This window comes from Xiphophorus couchianus, chromosome 14, assembly GCF_001444195.1.
Source record: "Xiphophorus couchianus chromosome 14, X_couchianus-1.0, whole genome shotgun sequence".
NCBI lineage: Eukaryota > Metazoa > Chordata > Actinopteri > Cyprinodontiformes > Poeciliidae > Xiphophorus > Xiphophorus couchianus.
Genome location: NC_040241.1, coordinates 6,987,410 through 7,013,670, shown reverse-complemented (window position 1 = coordinate 7,013,670; position 26,261 = coordinate 6,987,410). Strand labels below are relative to the sequence as shown.

At 38.4% G+C, this 26,261-nt stretch overlaps 1 protein-coding gene across 3 annotated transcripts in view; it reads left to right on the top strand.

Moving 5' to 3' along the window:
* The window catches only part of LOC114157398 (diacylglycerol kinase eta), a 75,503-nt gene that overhangs the window by 5,230 nt on the left and 44,012 nt on the right, over positions 1–26,261 (top strand). For 2 of the 3 annotated variants that reach the window (XM_028038331.1, XM_028038330.1), the window contains exon 3: positions 496–600. In XM_028038331.1, coding sequence (XP_027894132.1) covers positions 496–600 — 105 coding nt within the window. Of the gene's footprint in view, positions 1–495; positions 601–12,468; positions 12,490–26,261 lie in introns of those variants that run through there. The other variant, XM_028038333.1, reaches the window with a different exon arrangement.

The window sequence follows — 26,261 nt, the reverse complement described above, 5'->3', positions numbered from 1 at the left end:
TGCGACTCTTGAGTCGTGGTTTACTCAAATCTGTATACATGACAAGTGGAAACTGCGGGATCCTGCTTTGGGATTTTTTAAAAAATGCATGCTACAAAGTTAAATACGTATACATCTTTTACAGAAGACTGTATTTTGTCTTAAAATGCAAGGCAAATGCACAATAGAGAATTCTTTTTGAAGGTTTTGCTCGCTTACTTAGAGTTCAGGCACTGAGCTGTCTGGTTTAGGTTAAGAAAAATGTAACCAGTTTGCCCTCATTGACAGCCTGAGGTCAAAGTGCTATTTGCTCTAAATGCTTCTGTGCAACTCTTGCATTTTTTAGCTCCTAGGGTGGAGTCACAGCGCAGAGTCTTCGCACATTACACGCCTCAACACATTTCATATAAACAGACAGCGGCAACCCTTGTAATAGCTGGTAAACTAATGATGGTGCACAAACAGACACATTAAGCTTCATGCCAGCTTACATCTATTTTTATTTTTTATTTCCAGTCTGGAGAAGTTGGGGAAGAGTCGTCAGACAGCGATGGAGAGCAAGAGGAGACGTCACACAAGCTGATCCGCAAAGTGTCAACCTCCGGACAGATAAGAGCCAAGGTAGGTGACGATTTGACATTGTTCCCGTTGGTCCAAACCTTTGGACGTTTATAGTTTATTTAATTGGACTTTTTTTTTGAAGGTCTTTTGAGAGAATTTCAGAACTCTGAATATATTCAACTCTAAATCTGTGACGCTTAGAAAAGGAACTCCAGGAAATCAGAGAGCCATAAAAAGTTCAGATTCAGACAAGTCAAAGAAAATCATCAAAAATTAAAATTCTTTTTCGTCATAGCTTTTATGGGGAGCTCTGATTAAGCACTTAGTTATGTTAGCAGTGCATAAAAAATTCAAAGCTTTTTGACTCTCAGTTGTGTTCACATGGTTTTTTGATTAACTTTTTTTTGTGTGGTGTTTTTTAAATGGTCCGAAGAGCCAATTTGTTGCGTCCTTCCAGCTGGCTGTCAGATTTTTCGGTCGCCTGTCTCATATTTCTGTTTCAAGTTGAAGATATGTCAATGATCAAATCAAACTTCTCGAGTTTGATTTGATCAACCTTCTGAACCTTTGTCTGGTTCTCTTGAGGTCAACCGAGTTCCTGATCTGCTTCCTGGCTGCGTCACTTTCCACTCTTAGCGTCACGGTGACGACTTCTCTTCGAATCGCTCACACAGGATGCGATCTCAGTTTCCTTTCTTATTGGTCTGCTGGGCTCTGGCACTGATTGGTTGAAATTAGCTTGGTGCCAGCGCATGAAAAAACGTGCATACACTCGAAAAATCCAGGTGTTCAATATAAATGCATGTAGGTTAAATATATTCACATTTATGGCGACTGTTGTAAAATAATTGCATTTATGACCCATGCAGGGTCAACAAGCCGTCCATGTATTTATTTACAAGTTAAAATAAAGTTAAGTTCTATAAAAATATATTTCTAAATGATGTTCAAACTTTTCTTAATTTTGCATCAGCAGCTCTGGAAAAAATTAAGAGACCACTGAAAAGATCAGTTTCTCTGATTTTACTCTTTATAGGTGTATGTTTGTGTAAAATGAACATTGTTCTTTTATTCTATGAACTACTGACAACAGGTCTTATTATATTTTTGCGTTATTATCAAAAAAGTCATGACTTCCGGAATCATTGTTTGTCGTAATGAGTTAGAAAAATACATTTTTACAAATTAAATATTTGAAACACATGAAACACTTTGAATCAGATAATAATAATAAAAAGAAGATTATAATTAATGATCAAAATGGAATTTTAAATGAATTCGAGGAATGAAGGAAAAATATAAATAGCAGAACTTACTCTCAATTTTAAAGAAAAGTGAGCTTCAACTCTGGGCAGTGCTTTATGTCAGTGGCAGGAAACAAAGATAAATGTTTGTGCAGAAATCATTATCCATCACCTGCACTGACACCATCAGCTGTAAAACACAGGCCAATCAATGGGAGACGAGGGATTCCCGCAAAACCCCGTTGCCAGGGGGACGCCATCCCATAATGCTCGATTTGCTTGTGGGAGATAATGGCAGTTGATATGTCTGATATTGATTGGATAATTTAATCGTGGTGGGAGCATAAGAACGCTGCAGTGGATCAGTCATGATAATGGCAGCAAGTTAGAGTTTCTGCCTCCGAATTACAAAGTAATAAAGTTTGTGCACATTTAAAAATACATTTACATTTCACAAAATTTACAAAAATATGTTTTACATTTTAAAGTTTCATTTTATATTTGAGCTAGCGGTGGGCATTTATCGCCTCGTTTTTCATTTAATGTGATATTTTAATTTATCGCTGTCAAAATAAAGTCCAATAAATGATGCATACTATTTTCTCCAGTTTAAATAAAAGCATCAATAAGTACCAATAAATTTGAAAATACATTCACCGTCTGCAGCTGCAAATCACAGTTTTTACCTGACTGGTGTCCTAAAGAAGTTTATTACAAACAGGAATGCTGTTCAAGAGCGATATTTGTGTGCATTACATGTTCATTTTAACTGGTAAATGAATGAAATAAATGTATTTTTAGGCTTTATACACATTTTTAACAGAAGTGACAATAATTGTGGCACCACTGAAGAAAATCTTGTCTTACTCCAGGGAAAGATTATGTAACTGTTCAACTGGTAGTAGTGACAGGTAGAGATGTTATACTTCCCTGACTCAGTGTGTGTATCTTTAGTCATGTGACTTAGATTAAGCTTGTCAACAACTCTGGGATTATGCTCAAGTGACAATACCCTGAGCCGATTAGCACTTTTGTATCCTTTTGTTAGAGTATCCTTGACACTAAGTGTGCCCTGTTGTTTTAGAAATAAACTTACAGGTTATTTTTTTCCATCACTGTTTACCAGTAAGCAGAATCCATGCATCTTTCTTAGGTTTAATTATGCTTTGCTAATTTTGTCCCTTGCTTGTTACCGTCCTCGTTAGCGTGCTCGTTGGTGAGCTGCTACTCCTTATTAGCTATGACATGGCATTACTTGCGCCGTTATTAATTTTGCTTCCCCCTCACTCGCGAGTTCCTGAATAATCGTGTCATCCTGTCGCTGTCATTAAATATGTTTTACTTTCTAGATTAGCTTTGTTGACTCGCCCGCGTCAGCGGAGCGTCTTCTATCTGCCTTGAGTCGTTGCTTATCAACATGTCACGAATTTCCTCTAGTTGTTCACGGCGTTAAGAAAGCTCAGATCCCACCGACACCTCTGTGATCACATTGATTGGGTCCGCAGAGATTTACTAATTGGCTTTCTATGTGAAACTCATCCCTCAAACTCTGCTGACTGGAAAGGACTGTAAGACGGGTGGAGATTGATGTGCCTCACTGTTTTATGAAAGTCACTTTGTGAGGTGAAAGAATGCAGCTGGGACCCATAATTCATCTTTAAGTCGGACAATTATTCTTCAGTAAACACTTGTCATAAATTTTCAATTGACTTATTGTTTTAGGTGATTATGCAGCTCTTATAAACCGAGCAATACCTAAACAATCAACCAAACCAAACCGGTTTATTGAAATGAAATAGAAGAGCATAAATGAATACATTTGTCAGCATGTTAGGTCGTCTTAGCACATGCTAATATGTCATAAACCACACTGATCTCCATTTCAGGGTGTCGATGTGTTTCATCTCCAGCCTCAGCATCACGTTTCCTGTGTATCATTTTCCTCTGTTCTTGTGATCTTAACGCTTTTTTGTGCTTAACGCGTTTGATAAAACCCACTTGCAGAGTCACAACCAAAACGGTCATAAATTCGAATAACAAAACAGAAGGAAAATTCTTCAAAAATATTTTCTGATTTTAAAAAAAAAAGAATGTCCTCTAGATAATAAACCTCAGATTCCCGTGCAACTGTGAAGGTCCTCCTGTTCGCCGAACACTCAGAGCAACAATGACAGCTTCTAATTTTAGTTTTGCTAATGCTTTTGTAATCTAATCAACCTTCTTGAGAGAGAGAAACAGAGACAGAGCATGAAAAAATGAAGTGTAGCAGTCAGGATTCAACTTGTGTTTTAACTCAGGAAAGCGTTTGCATTTGTATTTCCATAAATCCATAAAGAATAAAGAATACACTGTATTTAAACAGACACAAACACTCATTCATAGCGCAGTATCAGTGCTTAGTGTGAAAGTGAAAGCAGTTTAATTTTTAGCATATATGCCACTGCTTATTGTTTAAGTTGCTCTACCTGTTTGTTCCATGGTTAATTCGTCACATTCCTTACATGTTCAAACATCACACGCCATCTTTTCACAAAACGCTGCAGGCACTTTAGTTTATTTAATCTTCCCCTATGCATAACTGCAACCTTGCCTGAGTCGGAAATCTCAGCTTCTGTTATTGGACACGACAATTTACTGAGCTGTGCTGATTACCGTGACAAGTCGTCTGTTAAACATGAGCATTAATGTTTATGGGAAATAATTTTTTGTCATTGTAGTACTGTATCTTGGAATGTTACTGAATCCTTCGAAAAGGCATCTAAACGTCCAGTGTGAAGTGAAGGCGAGGTTGTTTTATGTGCAGTAGATGCTGGTTTACAGCAGTTTCTTACAGATGTGTCAATAGCAAATTTATTTAGTTTTACATTTCTCTTTAATAACTAACATAAGAGTTGCAATAAGTCATTAATTAATTAATGATAAATTAAAATGAGCTCAATAATTTACATTCTGATGATTTACATGTTTTGAAGGTCAACTTTGTTCATCATCTATTTTATCTGTGGCTTTTGTTCTTGTTTCAGTTTCATTTATTATTTTTGGCTCGTACGTTTTATTTTGGATGTTCTTTATTTCGAACTTATTGGCCTTTGAGAGGGTGGAGTGCATCATCAATATAATACTTGAAAAATGTTCTGTTTATCGTTTATCGCAATAATTACTTGGTCAAAATGTGTTATTGTGACAGGCCTAGATACAATTATGGAAGTAGTTTTACTGTCATTCAAAAAAAATGATTATAAGAGTTGACTGTGTACTTGATATTCAGGATGTTATGCTAGCAGCTAGCGCTGTTAACCAGGGCTAACTGTTCTTGTGAAGCTAATGCTAACTTTGCATTTTCCCTTGAGAATCTCTTCTTTAGATTTCCAAAATGCTGACATGTCCAAATCCAATATGTTCCATGTCAAAGGTCAGAAGGGTAAAACAGAGCAACTTTGCTGTAAGTCAGTCAGACGTCTTGTTATCTACTGATTTCTTCTTCCCTTGTCTGACTGACTGAACAGGCCTGACATGTTCAGACCCGTCTGAGAAAATGCTTTCCCTCTGAAATGCCATGAGGCTTTGTCCCCTAATTCCAGTTTCAAACATTTCACTGATCCCAAACAATGCAGTGACAATACAAAATACCCAACTTTGAGTCATTCCTCTCTCAGTAACAAGATAAAAACATCAATCTAAACAATATAAAATTAAATTTAATATGAAGGTACACGTTTTAATCAGTAGAGCATCGGGTCTAAAGGCAGTCACAGGTTAATAAACATGTTTTGTCAAGTTGTGTTGCATAACTTCTCAGCTGTACCGCTTTGCTACCTTGTTAGTTTGGTTATTTTGTCAAAATCAATGTCAGGTGGTGTTGAAATTAGCTTTATGATTAGTTGGAAATTTAAATGAAATGCATTGCGCTTGTTTATCTCTAAAAAATGGAGCCAATAATTCTTACGGCCACAGGTCAAATCAATATTATTTTGCAGATATTGTCTAAGTGTAATAAGTTTAGTTTTGATTAAAATTTGTCTTCTTTTGAATGAGTATGTATTTTTGAACTAATTGTACTTTAAAAAAAGATTTGAAACATCTAATGGTATGTTTGATTTACAATACAATGATCTGAATGTCCAATGCAAAGTTGGAAAGATCTACTAGATTGGCTCTAAAGTTGAAATTTTAAAGCAGAGTAAGATGTTTCTACCCAAGCCTAGCCCCAAACTTCAATATATTAAATCACCTCAACATAAAGTACTTTGCTCAGTTTATTCAGTCAGTTATTACTGTTGAACAGTAGATTTATAGCTTTGTCTATTCACTAGCGTTTTGGAAATCAGAAAAGATTTTCTCTTCACATAAGGAGGGTCATTATTCCCTTTAGAGAATGGCTATAATAAGAACCTAACAGCCTCAGTGGGAACTGGTCTGATTTTGCTCTGAGTGGTTCTAGCCTTAACATAATAACAGAAACCTCGAAGGCCAGGGGCACTAATAATGTGCAATTTTGATACTGTTAAAGTGTAAAATAAAAAATAAGGCGCAGACATCTCCTTGTTGCACACTTGTAGAGCTTGAGATTTTTATGAATGTGACGGTACTCTGAGCCTATTTCTTCTTTGCTTTTTCCATTTTTCAATTTCTCTCTCGCCTTTACTTTGAAAATGGAGAATCGGAAACATCAATTGCATTTGTGTCTGTTTCGTACCCGTCTTTTTCAGGTCCAAAAAAGACGGACCTGTCTCGTTGAATCAATCTTCAACGAGACATTTTTATTTTGAACATGCATCCATTCATGCACCTCAGGGGAATGTTTTGTATCTTCAACATCAGCCGACGATTTCAAGCAATCGATTCATGTAATGGAAACGTATAAAATGTAAATTAGCAAGTTTTTGTTTGCTTCCATGTTGAAAAAGAAATTAGATAAGGACAAAATAGCACGACGTGGGTGTAGAGTAAGGGCACAAATAGTTGAAGCGGCAAATTGACCTGAAGTCAAACTCAAAAAACTTTAGCAACTAAGACAGGAAGAAAACAGAAATAAACACAACGGAACAACAACTTCATTTCGTTTTGTGTTTTTACAGACAAATGCCAGTTGCGTCACAGTTAGCAGCTACTGTGCGCAGTTCATTTGTGGGTGACCTCTGTGATTTTGTTGCAGCTTTTCTGTCTTCTCTTTTCCGTCCCTTCCTACCTCCAGGCCCGATTATGTAAGGTTTTACACTCGTCTTTTTTTCCTCACCTCTTCTGCTTTTCCTCCTCCTCCTGTTTGGTTCGCTCTTATCGAACTGAGAGCATGTTTGTGATTTCTATTCGGTTTTGCGGAGTTGGATAGTTTGCGCCATTGGGGACACACTCGGTCACTTCCTGGTGTTGGTCAGGGTTAAGGTTTCGTCCTCACACCGGTGTAACTTCTTATTCCAGTTTGTTTTGAACAGAAGGAAGATGTGTAGATTTTTCTTCAGAAATTACATCATCTGATTTAGCCATGAGCACGCAGTAAACTTTTCGCCGCTACTTTACCGAATCCCGTTTTTTTGTCGAAAATAGCAACGCACCTTCAGATTGTGTAACCAGTCATATTTCTGGCATTTTGAGCTGTCATCAACACGTAACACCCCCTGCCCCTTTCCTCTTCCTGTGGATTCCTCTTTTTATGTCTGCATCTCACTCCCATTGCTGATATCTGTGTGGGTGTTCATCGCAATGGAGATGAGGATGAGCTATGGGTGGAAATGTGTGTGTGTGTGATGTGTGTGTGTGTGTGTTTGGGGAGCATTGCTGACAAACAGCTTAAGGAGAGATGCTCAAGTATGTGGGTTGGCCACTGTTGTGTGTGTGTGTGTGTATGTGCTTTCATTTATGCCCTCAGCTTGATGTGATACAGCTGCAGTAGCATGTGGGTCAGTACCGGTGAGAGGGAGAGATGGAAAAAGACTAAGGGAGAGGGAGTAAGACGGACAAAGGGGAGAAAATTAGTAAGCGGAAGAGGTAGAGTGGTGAAGGTACCACGGAGACAGTTATGTAAGAAATATGCGCAACAAACACCGGGCTCAATGCCTATATTTACCATTCTAACAGGTTGGCAGGAATGTTGAAGAGGCGTTTGGTCTATTTCCGACGGGACGAAAATTGCTGTAAACACATTAGATCCTTCAGGCTTGGGAAATATGGTCGTTGCTTTCTCCAACTCTTCTGTTCAGGAGGCCGTTTTCGTCTTTCAGTGGCTGTCTCCTATTGCATGGGCTTGACGATGACCTTTAATCGACGACTTCTTGCGGCGCGCCGATCTACAGGACGGCCTGCAACCTGCGCTGGCTTCCACTCGACACGTCGAAGTAAACTCCTGACACATTTATGCAATTCTTGATCCTTAGTTGGATCTCAATTAGTTTCCACAGTGGGGAGACTAGTTTCCCCGAGGAGCTCGCTATTGAGCAATTCAAACAGCTCGATAGTCATGCTCTCGCTGTGTAAGCTGGCTCGACAAAACCCAAAGCTGCACTGAGAGATAATGGATATGATGATGGCTGTCATCAGCTTCCTTTGTTTATTCGGGCTTTCTTCTTCGTACTCCAACAAAAGGGACTGTTTGATGCGTCTTTTGAATAAGAGCAATTGGCAACATTGTTGCTTTAAAAAAGGCAAGACAATAACGCTGCCAAAAATATTGATGCCTGAATTAATGAGATGTGTGTTTATTCCTTAAAGCACTTAATACAAATGAGGTATAAAGACATCAGGCATCCAGTTTTAAGGTGTAGCACAGTTTTAAAATGTCAATATATGAAACGAAGGATATTGGGTCATACAGCGCCTGTAGTATGGAGCGTTGCCGAAGACCCTGTGAAGGTTTTATAGAACATAGATTAGTCCTAATCTCCACAATACACCATGTTTTGTTACAAGCTGTCAGTCAAGCTGTGTAGAAAGGAGGGAGTTCCTTTAAGCTTGCCACTCTTTAGAAAAAGACAGCTGTTAGTTTTGAGACTTTTCAAGAAAGTGCCTACGTAAATCGGAAATACATAAATAAATTTCAGGGTTTCCCCCAGAAAACGTGTTAAGTCTTGTGGTAGAGGAGAACAGGCATCATAATTTGGAAATAATAGCGTGAGGCCAACGGGCAGATGCAGGTACGGCACACCCAGTTCAAAGTGTCAACTATAAGCTTAGCTTAATCCGTCTTTACTGCCACTGTTACTGGTGTAAAAAAACCCTATTTAGAATAAACAAACAATGCTTTGCCTGGTGGGGGGCCAAGTGAAGCCTGGTGGCCTGCCAGGCTTATAACACACCTGTAGGGAAACCCTGAATTCACTTAATTTAGAAAAAAATGTAAGTTTTTCAATTAAAGGTTTTTGCTGTATGATGAGGTGGGTTTTTTAAAACCGTATCGAAGTTGATGTTCTTGCATTGGAAACACTTTTTTCCAATCATGGCAGTTCGCATACAGCAGCAAAGCGCTAATTAGTAGCTACTGGCCTCCTTGGATAATGCCTATGTATATGTAGCTGCACCCAAGTATAAGTAGCTTTTCGTGCCAATGTCTCAATAAGACACCAATGTTTCCTCTGATGCTAAATGGCATTAGCACCATGGCTAAAACATAAATATATCTCATGTAACCGTTTACTTCTGTGAGTACCTTGAAGTTTATTGACTTTTCACGTGTGATTTTAATTGCATTCCTTATTTAATAGAAACACGACAATTACGAAATTGTGTTTTTTCGACATTAGCAGAATATCGAAAAAGGTTTGTGCTCATTTGGAATGGAAACACAGCTTCTGATGCACGATTCTTTGGCTCAAAATAACTTCTTTGTGTTGTTGTCAGTACATGCACAATTCAGGACCTTTGACCTATTACATGTTTTGTTTTTAATCTGTAAAAACAAAACAGGAGAGTCTGCATGTTCTGTAGTCAGAAACTATTGAATTTCACCTCAGGCAGACGGGCACTGGGATTCCTCTGAGGCGAGTGTGGACACGCTAACAGGCTGACGGTTATTTTATGAACGTTAAACTTTTGACTGATTGCATCCATCAGTGCACTTTATTATTCCTGCTGCAATCTCAAGGGCACCTGTCAAAATGGCTGCGATCCAAATTTAATTGAGTATCTTTGACATGCTCTGGGAGAATTAATGTAGGATTACAACTGCTAAGGCGACCCACTCAGTGTCACTTTTAATACTGATTCTAGTTTGTTGCTTGTTTTCCATGTGAAAAACAAACAAACAAGTGTTCATGAACTACAAGCTCGCAAATTAGCTTCTTCTAGTTTAACGTTGGTGTTTCCTGTAGATAAGGTCTTTAGAGGAAGGAGGGAGGTCTTCACCAGTAAATAAAGCAGGAAGTTGTTTAAATTTCTTTGATTATACATAAAGAAACCCACAAAGCTCTTCAAAATGTCTAGAAGGCTTTTTTCTTTAAATGAGCAAAGGTGTTTAGATGGGAATATCTAAACTAAACACTAGAATCAGCTTTTAATGTTCATGGTTAGAAACTATCAATATGCTTTTCAAATGTATGCCGATTATACAGGACAAATTAAACGATTTTCCAGGTGGCTCAGCATTTGAAGGCGTCCTGAAGGAATCAACCCTTCCACCTCGTAGAATCCATTTAAGGAAGTTCTTGCTGTGACTCAGCTGTAGTCTGGACTTTAGAAAATCAAGGTGGACTAAGATTGTCCAATCCTTCCCAGCACCAAATCTGGACTTGACGTCAAAGTTTGAGTCACCAAAGTTCAAGCGTTGGGGGCTCAATAGTGACAGGAAAGGGATTTATATTGTAAATAAAATCCCCTAGCATTGTTCTTGCTTAGTTATTGCAGAGACTTTATTGAAATGTTGACCTCACAGACAGAAAGTTGACCTTTGGTTAACTGTACTTACCTTACTGATCTGCAGATTTCCTCTCTCTACATTTCCTAGTTCTCCTGTCACTCCTTTTCCCTTTGCGTCTGCAAACCCGATGCTGCCATCGCTCTCCTGCCTGCGACTGGCCATTAAGAAAAGTGTGTTTGTGTGTGTGTGTGTACGTACTTGGGAGACAGAAGGACAAAGCTGATGAGTAATCCGAAGTGACTGTGTCTAACAAACTAACACTCACTTAGGAAACGTGCTAATGGCGAGGAGTCTGCAGTCTCTCATCAGCCTTGTTTGTGTAGTTAGATATAATTTGAGCTCTTAATAAGCTGCGGCCGTGTGTTTGCGTGCCACCACAAGTGGAAAATTAGGTTTCAGTGTTTGTGTGGGGAGCTGATAGTGTGCCAAACGTACGTTCTCGTTTAATGGGAGGTCTCTGTCTCTCTGTACTGTATCTGTGCATTCGTAAGATGGATGTGTTTTCAGTGCAGATCCCCCTCCTCACGTCACTCTCTGATGGAGTTCCTCATGCACCTGTGAGTACAGATATTTGCTTAAGTTGCAGGGGGTTTTTTTTGTTCTCTACTTTGTCACACTTTTCACCATTTTGCACTCATTTGCCTGAAGCTAACTGTGGTCCATGTAGCACATTTGTTGACGTTCAGTGAACATCGGAGTAGCTCTGTCTGTTTTTCCACTGCTTTTGAATTGGGAATTGTAAGAATCAGATCCAAACACCAAAAAAATCTGCACCAGTCATTTATTAAACTATTAAGTTTTGCAGGGACTGAGAAAAATCTAGCGGTTATGTGTCCCAAAAGTGGACAATGGGTTTTTATTCTCTGTCAGTTTCACAAACTGTGTGCAAAACATTACTGTTGGTGGGTAGGTAAATTTAGGGCTGCAATTACTAATTATTTTAGTAATTAATTATTATAATGATTATAAATTGACTGAAATGTGACTTTTCAGTTTTGGCTAGCAGTCGGACATAAATTACAAGACATAAAAAATAGTGTAGATCTTCTAATCATACATGGCATATTTAACTAATTAAATACGACATGTGTGAAGAATATGCAAAAGCACACGCTGCAAAGAGAGAGAGAGGCATTCACTGATAAAACCAATAACTGGTCAACAGTATCAGACCTGCTCAATAACATCCTCCAAACCAAATTCTTTGAGCTCAGAAGTGTTTGTTCTAATTTTAAGCTGCGTTACCACTTCCCGCATCGCTACGCTGTCCACGTCAATGCAGCGTGTTTCTATTAACGATACGAAGACGCCGCATTTCCTCAGGTGCTCTGCTGCCGCCACTTTTACAGCTTGTCCTCCGACTGTCGGGCTTTTTAAATGAGACAAAAAGCAGAAGATGCATCCACCGACCGCAGGGCGCTTCTGTTTCCCTGGCTTTATCTGTTTTAGTTTCTTTTTCTTTTTACATTTCATGGCAAATCATGTTTATTTCAGTTTTTTTCTTTGCTTTGCTATCACTTCATCTTTCTTTTTCTCTCTATCTGTGACCAAAAATAGACCCAGTCTTGTCTTTTTTTTTTTTGTCGGCCTCTCTTGAAACCTCTTCAACAGGAAGCATGAGAGTCACCGCAACGCAGAGTCGCAGAAACACAAACACACTGCTTTCAGCGGTCGTGCTGTCCTGAGCAGTCAGATCAGTCTTCTCTGGTTTATTCAGCTTACTCTTCTGGACTGAAGCTTGCTTTGCAAAAAAAGCCCAACTTTTTTCTCCCCTTTTTTCGTGTGTGCATGAGAGACTTGCTCTTGCATGAAACAACATCAATGTCCTGTTGCTGTCACACTCCCTGAAAACAGCACATGGTGAGTTAAAGTTTGATTCAGCAACATAAGAAAGAAAAGGGAAAAAGTGGAAGTGACTGTCGAGGTAAAACGTGCGTGTGTGTTTGTGAATATCACTGAGTATTTAAATAGTGCAGAGAGGTAGACATTCATATAATTACTAGAAGCTTCCTGTGATGCATTTCCCCTCAATTACAACAATTAGTTTGGGATACTTCCTCCTTTATGTGCTAATTTATATGTTTCATTCTCAGGATTTATTCTGCCAAGTTTCTAAAAGTGGTTAGTTTCATTTTGATCATACATCACCGAAATTTAAAACATTTTTGCACTTAGTCTTAAATGCGGGCTTGTGCTTTATTTAATAATTAGAATAAGATGAGGCAATATTTACAACTAACCATACATCCAAAGCAACCATGCATGTTTATTTTGTGTGTGTGTGTGTTTGAGGTAATAACCCATTAATCTGGTTCTGGTTAAAAGTGTGGCTGCCGTGTTTGAGTTTCCTAGAATAGTCTGCTTAATTTAGGACTGAATTAATAGGACAGTGACTTTCAACGTTATTTAAGAGTCAAGTTGGCACAGAAAAACGTAATTGACCTCTTTAGCTTTCCTTCCTTTAGCGTTACGATCCTCTGTCACACAGTCTATCTAAGTTAATGCTTTATATAACTGGTTTTGAACTGGATTTTAATGCCTGTTTCTAGACACTGTAGTTGCTGTTCATAAACTGAGTTTATTAATGCTGGTTGACACTGAAAGGAGTGCTAACAAATAGAGATGCATCGGCATTAATCAGGCCCAATATTGGCAAAATATTGGGCCTGATCAGTGACAATGTACCTTATCGATAAAGACAGATCTATTCAGTGTAATTCTATGTTTTGTGTTGCTGTATTATTTATGTTGCATTATATTTAGAATTCCTAGTTTAACTTTATAAACCATTTGATAGAAAGTTTGTTTTGTCAGTTTCTTTGTTTTTTTTATTTTACATTGGCTTTTATTCTCCTAATTGCACTGACTGAACAAATTACAGTATCTACATATTTGACCAAGCTTGTGAAGCTATTGCTGCATTTAAGTAGGATGTGCTGGTGCAGAGTTAGCAAAATAATTTGTTATTCAGTACATTTATGTCCGTGTTAAAAAAAAACAAAAAACATTTCTCTATTTGTGACGTCTACTGTTAGCAGAAAAAACCCCGGATGAAATTAGAAAACTTCTTGTCATAGTTGGTAAAATGTGTGTTTTATAGACTGAGATGCAGCAGCGAAAATCCCCGGATGTAAGAGTGACTCTTACTGGAAATGGTTTGAGCAAATTTGAGAGAGAGAGAGAAAGAGAGAGAGGGTGAGAATAGTAGTTCACAGAGTCAGGGTGCCTCCACTCAAAGGATGTGGCTTCCCTTCTAAAAACAGCTCGTCCTATTTTTACATGCATGTGTGTTATGTGTGAGAGATGGATCCTTATCACTGAAGAGTGCGGCACAAAGCTCAGTAGCTATAAAAGATTTGCTTCTTAACCGACTCATTGATTCAAATTGAAGAACAGAGACAAACGGAGGCAGAGCACATCTTTTATCTATTTCTTCCCCCTGGTGAAAAATGCATTCTAAAGAAGGGCAACAGTTTTGTTAGAAATTAATGTTTCAGTTTGCAAATGCATGAAGAAGCATGCATTTCCATGCTTCTTCATGCATTCAAAGGGTCACATTCACCCTCTGAATGTGACCTTCAGAGGGTGAAAATGGGAATGAATGCGAGTGTGAACTGGCTTTTTTCATACAGAATTATTGGAGGTTGTCCATCATTTCCATTAAGATGCACTGGTTCTACAGTTCAGCCTCTGTTACGACGATGGAAATGATCAGCTGACGAATAACAACAAATTAATTTGTAATAAATTACTCCAAAGTAAGAGTCGCAAACATGCATGGTGTCGCGCTAAAAGGCGTCCCCCTCCACAGTCAGGATGTAATAATAATATTCACCTACTTCACAAGAACTTGTTACACTTGCGGGGTTTCCCCCAGTATATTGTAAGCCTGGCGGGCAACCAGGCTTTACTTGAGCCCCCACCAGGCTAAGCATTGCTTATTTATTTAAGTTTTTTTTATGTTTGCATTTTTTAAGACTTTGTAGTCGGTGTTCAGGTATTGATCTCCCAATCTTTCAATAACATAATTATCAAGTGATATTTTAAAATTTCCTGCCAAATTTAAACATCTTTTAACTCAAAATCACGCCAGGCTGCTGGATGAATGACTGCTGAGCGCCCAAACACCGGGCTTAGCAACTTTTCTGAGGGAAACCTTGTAATTGTCCTGAAAACTGTCCAATTGTCCTCCAGTCAACAAGGACAATTCTTAATTTTCAGTATTCTGCCAGATGTAATTTAAAAACAATGTATTCCCAGGCGTTTGGTTTCCTGAATGCGATTTTGTTTGGTTTGTACTAACCGATGCAGGTTATTTATGCTAAGCTAACTCTCACTTGCCAACTTCTTTACGTTCTGCTGTTGTCTGCCCCTCTGTAACATAATTATTTTGAAGCACATCCCACGTCATCATCTGGATGAAATAAAATGGGGCCCGGTTGTTTTCATCCAGCTCCACGTTGTGCCTTCATCTGCTGAGGTTGGCAGATTTTATCTCGCAGACTCTGCTCAGTCCAGCCCTTCAATGCAGAATTTCCTCGACGCAGCCCGTGCATTTGCTCTAATTGCTGATGCAATCTCTTTATTCATTTAAGTGTCCTCTCGACCTCAGTCAGCAGCGCTTCTCTTTGTCATTTTTTTTTTCTTTTTGACTGGGCGCAGTTAGCCGACAGGGGATTTAAAACTCACTGCGGTGCTTCTTCGCCTTGTAACTTGAGCCCAGGGCATTGGTGAAAAAAAAAGACAGAGAGAGAGAGAGGAGGGAAAACACGATGTATAATCATATTAGGAACGAACGTTTACCCGGCTTGAACCCCCACAAACGCCAAGCTCCCTCCATTTCTATCACCATCCCGCTCACTCTGCCTTTTGTGTCTCTCAGCCACTGCAGCTCTCACTTCTTAGTCATCAAGCTTGAGTCTGAGCCAGACAGTGAATCGTATTAGAGTTAGATTTATTGGCAGGTTCCACAGAAGACGACGATAACTCCAATTCTGTCCTATTTCTTTAGGCATTTGAAGCTTGGTAATGAATATAGTGCCTCGAAAAAACATTAATACCCCTGGAACTGTTTGCCATTGTGTCATATTGCAACCACAGAGTTCACTGCATTTTAACAGGCTTTTATATGTCAATGTAACTCGGAGATGTACATTATTATGGACGAAAGAGTTAAAGTATCCTTAAAAAGTCTCAAATTCTTGTATCTGACATAAAGACCTCAAAATGTCTTAAATTAATTTTAAAAAGTAAGTTGGCTTTTAATCTCAGGTCTTAGATTTTTGTTTGACAGGACCATTTAATCTCGTATATTCTGTTTTTTTTTTGTTATTTTGTTATTTTTCCTTTGCAGGACTTTTCTGTTATTTTCACTTCTTTATGTTCTGTGACTGGAGGCGGTTGAGGTTATTAGTAAGTCATTGCTAATATACCCTTGCTAGCTAACTAGCAGGGTGTTCGTAGATCTTTAAGAAGTCTTATTTTAAGACCTTAAATATCTTAATTTAAATATAAAAAGACTTAAATTTTGTCTTGACAGGACTATACGTATACTACATATATTCTTTGAGTCGCACTCAGCCATCTTCATTGCATTCTTTCACTCAAGATGGTTGAGGCTACCGCTAACTGGCTGCTAACATTCCCTTTCTTGTGTATATTGTTGATAAGTACAAATAGGTCTTAAATTCAATTTATTGTGGTCTTAAAAAGTCTTGAATTAGAGTTGGTGAAACCTGCAGAAAGTTTTCAAAATCTTTTACAAACCAAAAGGTAAATTGGTGTACACCATTTCTGAACAGCAATTATAGCTTTTGGGTAATGTCTTTATGAGTCCTAAGCATTTAGCAGATTTTCTTTCATAATTTCCCTGCATTTACTTCCATCCATCTTCCCATCAACTCGGATCCATGCCTTCTCACAACATGCCATAGTTCACTGCGGATAGGATCCGGTAATGGTGTCGGTTTTCTGCCCCACTTACACTTTTAAACACTTTCATATAAACACTTATTTCACAAGTCGCTGTGGAGGCTCACCCAAGCTGGCCTCGTACACATGCACACACACCCAGATTACATGCAATCTTCCCCTAATGTGCAACCATGCACTCTCAGCAGCCACCCTTAGTTCTTTTCATCGCACAGTCGCAAGGGTATCGGTGAAAGAAACTGCCGTTTGCGAGAGAAAAGCCACATCTTTTGAAACACAAAGCAGAGTCGATGGAGCTCTCTATTGTTTAAACAAAAGTGTTATTGAATAACACCGCTAACAATAGAGGGGACGAGGATGAGCAGATCCAGAGGCAGAGAGGTGAAAAGAGAAAGACGTGGATGAGAATCTAGGTGACAGGATGTGTGTGAAACCGACACCAGCGTAGCTCGCAGAACCATTCCACCATGGAAATATACACACAGAAGTAAACGTCAACGTGATTTACCTCGCTGTGCGCCGTATGTGCAGTAAATCGCTGCAGAGCAAACAGTATGAAGAGTTTAAATCAGCATCGGTGTGTATTATTGGTACCTTAAACAGAACATAGTGAAATAGTCAGGTTGCAGCTTGAATTTAAGGCTGGCAGGATGATTGAGTGAGTGTCTGCAGCCAGCTGTGAGACAGTCAGATAGGGACAGTCAACAAGGTGCAGGGCTGGAAGGAGCAGCAGCCACTGGCTTCTTTTTTTATGGAGGAAAGGCTTGGACAGCAGCTGCAGTCGACTTAATTTGTACAATACTTCCTGTTGAGGTAAGAGATGCACCAGTCAGGGGTTTTTCAGGCCAACATCACGCTTCAAGGTCTGACCGTCTGACCCCCCATTCTCTGTCTTAGGTCATCTTTTTATATTTTGCTTTAGGTCAACATTCACTATTACAAAAAGATTAGAAACGTCCAGCTCAAATCCAGTTATATAGACATATATAATCAAATCAGTCCATTTCATACCAGTACTTTCCATTCACATACAGAGAATTGGATTCAAATATATTCTCCACTTTGGTTTTATGTCATTATAATATCACAGAGTAGAAATTCTGCTGAATTAATCATAAGATCTTTCTAAAGACCAACAAACTTGCATTAAGTCATTGATTTTGCAACAACCCCTTAATCTGAGCAAGCCTGCGGCAAAGAGCAGTGAACATGCTGTTTGTTGATGTGTTTGAGGAATGAAAAAAGCATGCGCTAGGTAATTTTATATTTGACCTACTCAACACAAGTCAGAGCTGTTCAGACTAGTTTGTATGTGTAACCTACCTGTCTCAGGTTTTATTCAGATGCACATTAAGATGATGAATGTTTTTAGTGAAGGAGATATTAATACATGAGTGCATGGCGTAATGATGAAGAACTAAAAACAGTCAGGGAAATAGGAAATTTAATGTTGTCATGGCAACTTTCAGCAACAGTATCAGAATTACCTGTTTTTCTGTACTTTATTGGCAAAAGAGCTTTGAGATGCGGTGCAACCCATCTCCTTCCTTTCAGTGGTTACTAGCTTCATACTATCATGATATTTCTGCTGCTGCTGTTGTCATTTCTGACTATGTAAAGTCTCCTGTACTTGCATTGAGCTCAGCCTATAAGAGGCCAAATAGAAGGTTATGAAGGTCACTCATTTGTGTGGCTTTTTTTGCAATAATGCATAAATATTTATCATAAGGCTCAAAGCTAAATATATGTCAAAATTAAGAGTATTAAACTGTTTTTATCATGTGAAATTTCAACGTGGTAAAATGTCTTCTTAAAGCATTTCTTATCAGATTGTGCTTCGGTTCAAAAAAGGAGAATGTTTTCATCCGTTTTTTTTAACGTGTTGAATTCCCTGATAACACAGAGAAATGACTAGCTAAGTTTAGCTAGATAATTTGGCTGGATAATTTAGCGAGGTAGTTTAGCCTGCTAATGTAACATACTTCCCACGTTGCCCAAAGGTTTGCTCCCAGTTGGATGATTAATTCAGTCAGAAGTTGTGTGAATGCAGCACAAAGTTATTGGAGAAGTTTTTTTTTTAATTATTTTCTTACTAGTACAAAGTGTAAGCTTTCAGAAACGTTTTGTGTGTTGCATAAATAAGCTAATATTCAAAATTTCCAAACAAGCAAAGAAACATTGCTTCTCCCTTAGATATAAAGTCTAGTGCAGAGATGAATATTTTCTGTCTTGAGATGTGTGCCTAAAGCAGAGACAGTAGAAAAAATTTAAGCTTTAGTCTCAGTCTTTAAATGAGTTGTAGGTATTGCTATGAGATCTTTCAAAGAGGAAATGTTCTTAAAGAGTTTCAGTGGTATGAATTTATTAGTTGTTAGTTACCTTTAAAACATGAAGACATTAAATCTTTTCAGTAATTTAAAAAGGAAAGACAGATATTTTTGATCTCATCATTTTACTGTTATACGGTGAATACAAGATTTCTGGCTCTTGTTTTCTACCGGAAACTAGAAAATCTTAATGTTTTTTTCCTATAATCTCTTGATTTTTATAATAAATCGATCCTGAATTGCTTTGATTCTTATGGTTAAATGTTTAACCTTTTTTCTATATATAGATAAAACTACAGTAGATTAAACCACTTTACAGTATGGTTTTCCAGTGTGTGCACGTGTGCTGTGCACCAAGTCTGCAGATGAGTAAGTGCGTTCACATGATAAGATCAGGACAAATTCCCCACAACGTGTGTCTGCGTGCAGCTGAGTGCTGCAGTCGCCGGAGCGCAGGGTTCCCTTCAGTCTGACGAACAGACGCGGGAATCAGAGACAGACGGATCGCTGACTCGTTTGCATGTGTGAAAAACCACACACACACACACACACACCCACGCACACACACACACACAGAGAGAGAGAGAAAGAGAAAGGCACACACCCGTGTGTTTATCATCCTTTCTGCACCACTAACCACTCAGCAAACTCTTTGTAGAAATTCTATTTTGGTCTGAACTTGTCTATGTTTGAGAAACTGAGTCTATTCTAGAAACAGAGTGTTACTGTATATGGTACATCCCCATCTGTGCTCATACTTTGTTTTTGCCTCGAGTTCCTTTTTCTTGTCTACTTCTCTCTTGTGGCATTTTTCCCCTCCCTTGGTCTGTTCCCCTCTTGTCATGTTTTTTTGTTCTTGTTTTATTTTTATTTTTTTCATTTAGCTACTTCTGTCTTTTTCCACTTCCCCTTTTATATTCTCATAATTTTAATTCGATGTAAGCGTTTTCTCATTAAGCCTTATTAAGAACAACATTGACGTTATTCATTTCATCCATCTTAATGTTACCTCCTCTCTCTCTCTGGGTCTGCTCTCAGTGTGTCTGCACATGCGTGCTGTGCAGCAATCTGGTTCTCCTCCGAGAAACACACATATACACACACACACACACGCCCCCCTGCATGCACAGGGATGCACCGTGAAGGTGTGGCATTGTGGCTCAAACACACACTCCAACACCCACCTGTAACACAGATGGAAGAAGGGAAGACGCCGTGTCGTTACCGCACTGTGGCAAACTCCAGCGCATCTTTTCATCTTTTCTTCTGCTTTTCTCCTTATCCTGTGTTTCTTTTCATGTTCAACCACATCCCTTGTTCTTGTTCTTGCTCTCTGTGTTTGTTCCTTCTTCTTTGTCTTGTAATTCAGATGGCTGGCCTAAATTTGAATGTGAGTCAGTAATATCGTGTGATTACCCCTTGAAGTTTGCTCATTTCTTCACATGTTAAAACCACAAATAATTATGGAGTTTATGGGAATCGTATGTAATAGACCAACAAAATGTAGTCCTTAATAATGAAGTAGAACTATAATGGTTTTTTTGGCAAATAAAAATCTGAAAAGTGTGGGCTCTACTTGCATTTAGCCACCTTACGTCAATACTTTGTTGCACCAACTGTAGTTATGTGTGTTTACACTTTACAACTTTACATCTCTTTAAGGTCTTGCACCACAGATACTCAAGAAGATTTAGGTTTGGACTTGAACTACTCCTTTTAATACATAAATATGCTTTATATTAATTAGGAGTGGAATAATAATAAATGTACCCATTAAATTAGTGTTTAGGACATAAAAATTTAAGACACAAAGACTTGGGGGCCCTGGTAGCAACACTGCAAATTTGAAGTTTCCATTTAGCTGAACTAAATCATCATGTATCCCAGATCAAATTTATTATTTTTCTATTTAAGGCAGTTGCATAAAAGTTACAAATCTCAGTCAGTTTTAGCCACCAAACTAAATGTCATTATTTTCAACTTAATATTTAGGAAAACAACAAATAGATGAAAAAAATCCAGAAGTCCAGAAGCAGCATTCAGCTTTTATGCTCCAAAAATCTGGAAAAGCTTCCAGAAAACTGCAAAACTGCTGAAACACTGAGTTCCTTTAAATCAGTGTTAAATCCACCACTTGAGAGTTGTTTTTGATTAGTAGGAACTGGAACATTGATCAATATATTTGATGTGTGTTTACTTAATGATGACATTTGACTAAATGTCATGTTTATTGCATGTTTCTGAATTGGTGACTCATGTTTTTATGGTGTAAAGCTCTTTGAACTGCCTCGTTGCTGAAATGTGCTAGAGAAATAAACTTGACATAAATGCAGATTTTTAAACCCTTAAAAGTGAGTTTTTGCGCAGTCGAAAGGATTTTTGATACATCATTGTTTCAGGGTCGGCGAACGAGCATCACTTCCTTCACGACGCGGTTACACAACGCGCTCCCTGTTACGTGATACAGCGGCGAAGATCCGTAACCATCCCTGTTAATGCAGCGCCGCTTTCCCACCTCGGCTCTCGGAGTAATCCGCCTACATTTCAGCCGCGCACCACAATCCTCTTGTTACACCTCCGCCATCTGAGCAGAGCGCTCGCGGTTACGCCAGATCAGCGGTTCCAAACAATCGTTCCTCAGAGTGAAACAGCAGAAACATGATCAAGCAAGAAAAGCCTTTTTCTCTTACATAAAATCATCCCACAGAGAGAAAACAGAAGATGCTCTTAGGGATTTCTTTAGAGACTTTAACCTAAAGGAACGCTGTTCAGGCTGAAAACTATAGCGAATGTACTAAACATGTGAGTACTCTCATAAAAGAAAAATGTACTCAACACTAATACGGACTGGTGTCCATTTTTAGAACCCGTTCAGGGACATGGCGTCTAAATTTAGCAGGTCGTTTTATTAAACAAATACAGCCTCAGCGTGCTGGAACGCTGTCAAAACACGCTGACTGTGTTGTGGGTGTGTGTGTGTGTGTGTGGGCGTGTGTGTGTGTGTGTGGACGCAACATGTGCATCAAGTAAGGTTATTTTAACTTTTAGTTTTACATAAACAGTTAAACCCAAAGGGAGAGTAGTGGAGAGAGAGCAGGGCGAGTGGGAGTGAGTGTGGATGGAGAGGTGTAGGAGGAGTTCAGTTTCATTAGCATGATGGATAGGAGGGAAGCTCTTAAAACCACACACTCACACACTCCTAAAACAAACACACACGGATTTTGCAATTACAACGACTCTGCTTTTGCAAGTCACCCCTGTGCCACTTTTCTCTGCATTTCAGTATTTCAACAGTTTTCAGCTGTGTTGACTGACGTGGTTAAAATGTCCATGTTCTTACGCAATTTAAGCAGCACAAGCAAAAATATGGCGATTTTTATAAAGTTTAATTAAACTCATCGACAGGCTGCAGTTGTTGCTATTGATATATTGCGTTTTCTAAATAGGTTGCACATCAAACCTATAATTTATTACATTTACTAACTTTTTGTGGCATTCAGAATTGTTTGCTTGTCAAGATGAGGCCCAACAGATTCACTTTCACAAGCAGAGAATTACAGCTTTCTCCATGACGCACCACTTGATACAAAAATTTCTTAAACATTTCTCTGAGTTTATTTCCAACGTAATGGACAAGGAGACAACAAAGATGGAAAAAAGCTGGGGAAAAGGTTTAAGCGTAACGAGAGAGATGTAGAGGAGAGAAAAAAGCACAAGTTAACACCAATGTAGTCTGCTTCTAAACCTGAGAGAAAACAAAACCAAGAAACCACAACAAGCATTTGCATATATAATAATAAGTCATAACATATAATTGGAAAGTACATGGTGATACAAGATATATCTAGTAGCAACCACCACCCAACTGAGAACATATGTGACAAACACTTGCTTCAGTCTGTAAGGTTTCTCCATGAGAATGTTCAATAGTGGATGTGAAGACCATTTATTAACTACGTAAATCTTATGACTTCCCACTAAAATCACTTTTTTAAGTGAATAAATCGGACTGGTTTTAGAATCTAAGCTTCTTCAAAAGTTTAAAAGTCTATCAAAGTGAAACCAAACTTCAGTTTCACACCCACGGTACAAAGCTGAAGACGGCTAATGGCGCCTGTCATCGTCTAGGTCAAGCCATTCAGACCACCAGACTGTGCGGGATGAATTTTAGTGGACAAACAGTGACCATGGTGACAAAGCAGATTACAGTCTAGACATGTAGAGGTCCTCTCCATCCATCACATTACAAGTCGGGCCAACGGTCACCTCATCTCGCTTCATCTTCCTTTCTTAATAGCTTTTCATCTTTTCAGCCTCACAAAAACCTCCAGAGCGCATAAGGTACATAATAGAGATGTATCGGTGGCCCCATTTGAGTCAGATAGTGTAAAAACTTAAAGGTTGCAATGCCCTTTTCCTCTAGCTCGCAAAGCTTGGGTTATTTGCAAAGTGCGAGAACATAAAATAGAGAAGTTAGAGATGTTTTTTTCCAGATTAGGATAACTTTAAATGACTCGCTTTATTGTGTTGTATTACCTAGCATGCTTCAAATGACTTCACTTCACAATTACTACAACTATTTTTATGCCCTCTTTGCAAAATAGAACATGTAGCAACCGTAAAACATGAGTCATTTGGACCAATTTAATGTTACTGATACATCTCCCTTCTCACCTAAGAAACTGTTTCTATTGCTTTGTCATGCTGCTAGCTAATGCTAATGCTGCTACCTCATGAGGCATATGGCTATTAAGCAATAGATTATATTTTAAAATGTTCTTTCACATTTTTAGCTACTGTAAGGATCTCTTGAAAATGTTTTCCATCTGTGGTAGAATTAGACTTGAATGTAAATGTTTTCGGTTTGACAGCTAAGGGGTTAACAAATGTCAGTCTATACATTCAAGAAGACATTTTTTTTCCGTAAAGCTGACAGAAAGGGGGAAATAGTAGCCATGACAAAACCTTTGAAAATACTGACAACAGGATTGTAGCAATCAAGATGTACTGTAGGGCCATTGGCTGAAAGATGAGTTGCATTCCTCTAAACATTTTGTGTAAAGGTGGAACGAATGGCAAGAAGAGGAGCTGGAGGAGGTATAGAAATGAAATCAAAGTGAAAAAAGGAGGAGTAGAGCAGGAGGAATCGATCTGGGCAGTGAAGAGAAAGCCAGGAAAGAGGAGGGATGGTTGAAGAGAATGAGATGGAAGGAAGTATTGATCTAAGGAAAGAATTAGAGTTAATGGTGGAGTGAGAGGTAGCAGAGAAAAAAGTAAAGCTTGGGAAAGAGGAGTTAAGAAGTAATGGGGAAAAAAGTACATTTGCTTTAAACTTATAAATAGGCTCCGACTGGCCTTAAGACCTTTGAAAGAACTGATCATGTACTGTACTGTATACTGCACCGAAATAATAATAATATGCTATACAGCAGCCGCTTGATATCAGTAAAATGTTGTATGCTTGGAGCTATTTTAATTTTTTCTTAGTTAAAATCTGTTTATTGTATATGATATGAACATATGAAGAGGTTCTAACTATTGTTAGCCAAGGCTTTCTGTAGCCGGACAAAATAGCAGTTTCGCCTTCGTTTTAAAAAAAAATAGTTTGCTTAAAGACAGCTTGAGTAGAACCTCTTCTTTTAGTACTTTGTTGTAGTTGAAATATTGTTAAATAAACTTTATTCCAGGATATCAAGACAGTTATTTTGGTATTTTGTTTGGCTAGAGCTAACTCTGTAGCATTTCCCCTACACCACTTCCCCTGAGGTTCTGTTAAACAGATGGGCTGCAAGACTACTTATTTAATATATATCACTATGATTTACAGCCACCCACTGATGAGACCTCATAAAAATGAGTTTGTTTAGTGTGAAAGGGTCTGGTGAAGCTTAGGGAGAAAAACTGACCGGTGTTAGCTTTGCTGGTTGCTAGGAGACCAATTTAAAAAATGGCCATGATATAAGAGTAAGGAGAGTTTAGGATTGTTAAGTAGGTGTTTCTGACCAATTACTACTTCTATTATGGTGTCACATTATTACAGAGGGAAATAATGTATCTTGATAACAAATTCTACAATTGGGGATTTTAATTTAATATGCTTGCACAAGAAATATTGTCTTAGAAAATCTTACCAAGTAAGTTTGGCCTAGTTTCTAGAGTAAATATATTAATTCTCTTGAAATAAGACTTAAAAGTAGCTTTTTAGCAAGATATAGACGATTCCTTCAGGTAAGTAGTTCTTTCATTTTGACTTCTTTTTTAAAGTTCTAGTTTTACTGGAACATTATTTTGCTTAAAACATGGGGAAAACGTCTTGTTATAAATGATCTGCCAGTGGAGCTAGTACTTTTTATAAAATCAGTTTTAATGGGTCGCTCACTTAAAGTTCAAGTATTTGCACTAGAAAAAAAGACTAAAAACACTCGGTGAGATTTTGTGTTTAAAGTAAATCAAAACATAGAGGTATGAAAAAGGTAGAAGTTGAAAATGGAGGCCGGGTGATGGTTTGCTGCTCATTGACAGAACCGTGAAGTCACAGATACTCTCTGCCACGCCAAAGCCGTGTGTAGGGTGTCTCATTTCACTACTGTTGGGAAATTTACTGTAGTGAAACTTGAGCAATCCTGAAAAATAATATTGTTCTGTTGGCTTTGTAAACCGAACAGGGTGATAGTGCTGAAGGCTACACTTTGTTGACCCAGAAAGTGAAAGCTGCAGTAAACTGAAGCTGTACAGCAACCTGGAAAATTAGATTACTTCCTGTCACCTCGATTTTGTACTTTTGTGCTATTTAAACAGCTGCCATCTAAATAGATTTCACTTGTATTTCTAATAGGTTAACGTTGGGATTATTTTTGTTTATGGATTCTGAATAAAAGCACATAGAACTGAGAAATTTCAGCACTTTATATCAGCAGAAGAGTGCATCTGTATAATTGTATTGCAGTGATAAATAGTCAACAAGCCAATAAAGCTGCTGTGGTTTTTGATAACAGAACTTATTAAAAACTTGTGAGTTAAAAGGGTCAAGTCATATACAGTGCACTTAGCAAAATGTAAAGATTTCAACCAGTTATTTGTATAATTTCTAAGAAATATAAGGTTTTATTGCAATACAAGTCACTGAAAACAAAGTTGATCACAACCTTGGATTAGACGGGTTGGGCTGAAATTGAAATGACTTTTCAGTGAAAGTTAGGGGTTGCCAAGAAAAACAGGAAGAAAGAAAAACACGATCTGTTTTAACTCCCTGAACCTGAGTGAATCCCCACCAGCTGCGGGGTCTGTGGAGGACAGCACAGTGACAAGACAAATCCCCCGATTCTTGCTATCTGACTTGATCCGGAGTGACTTTGCCCTTGTCTTTAGTCACAG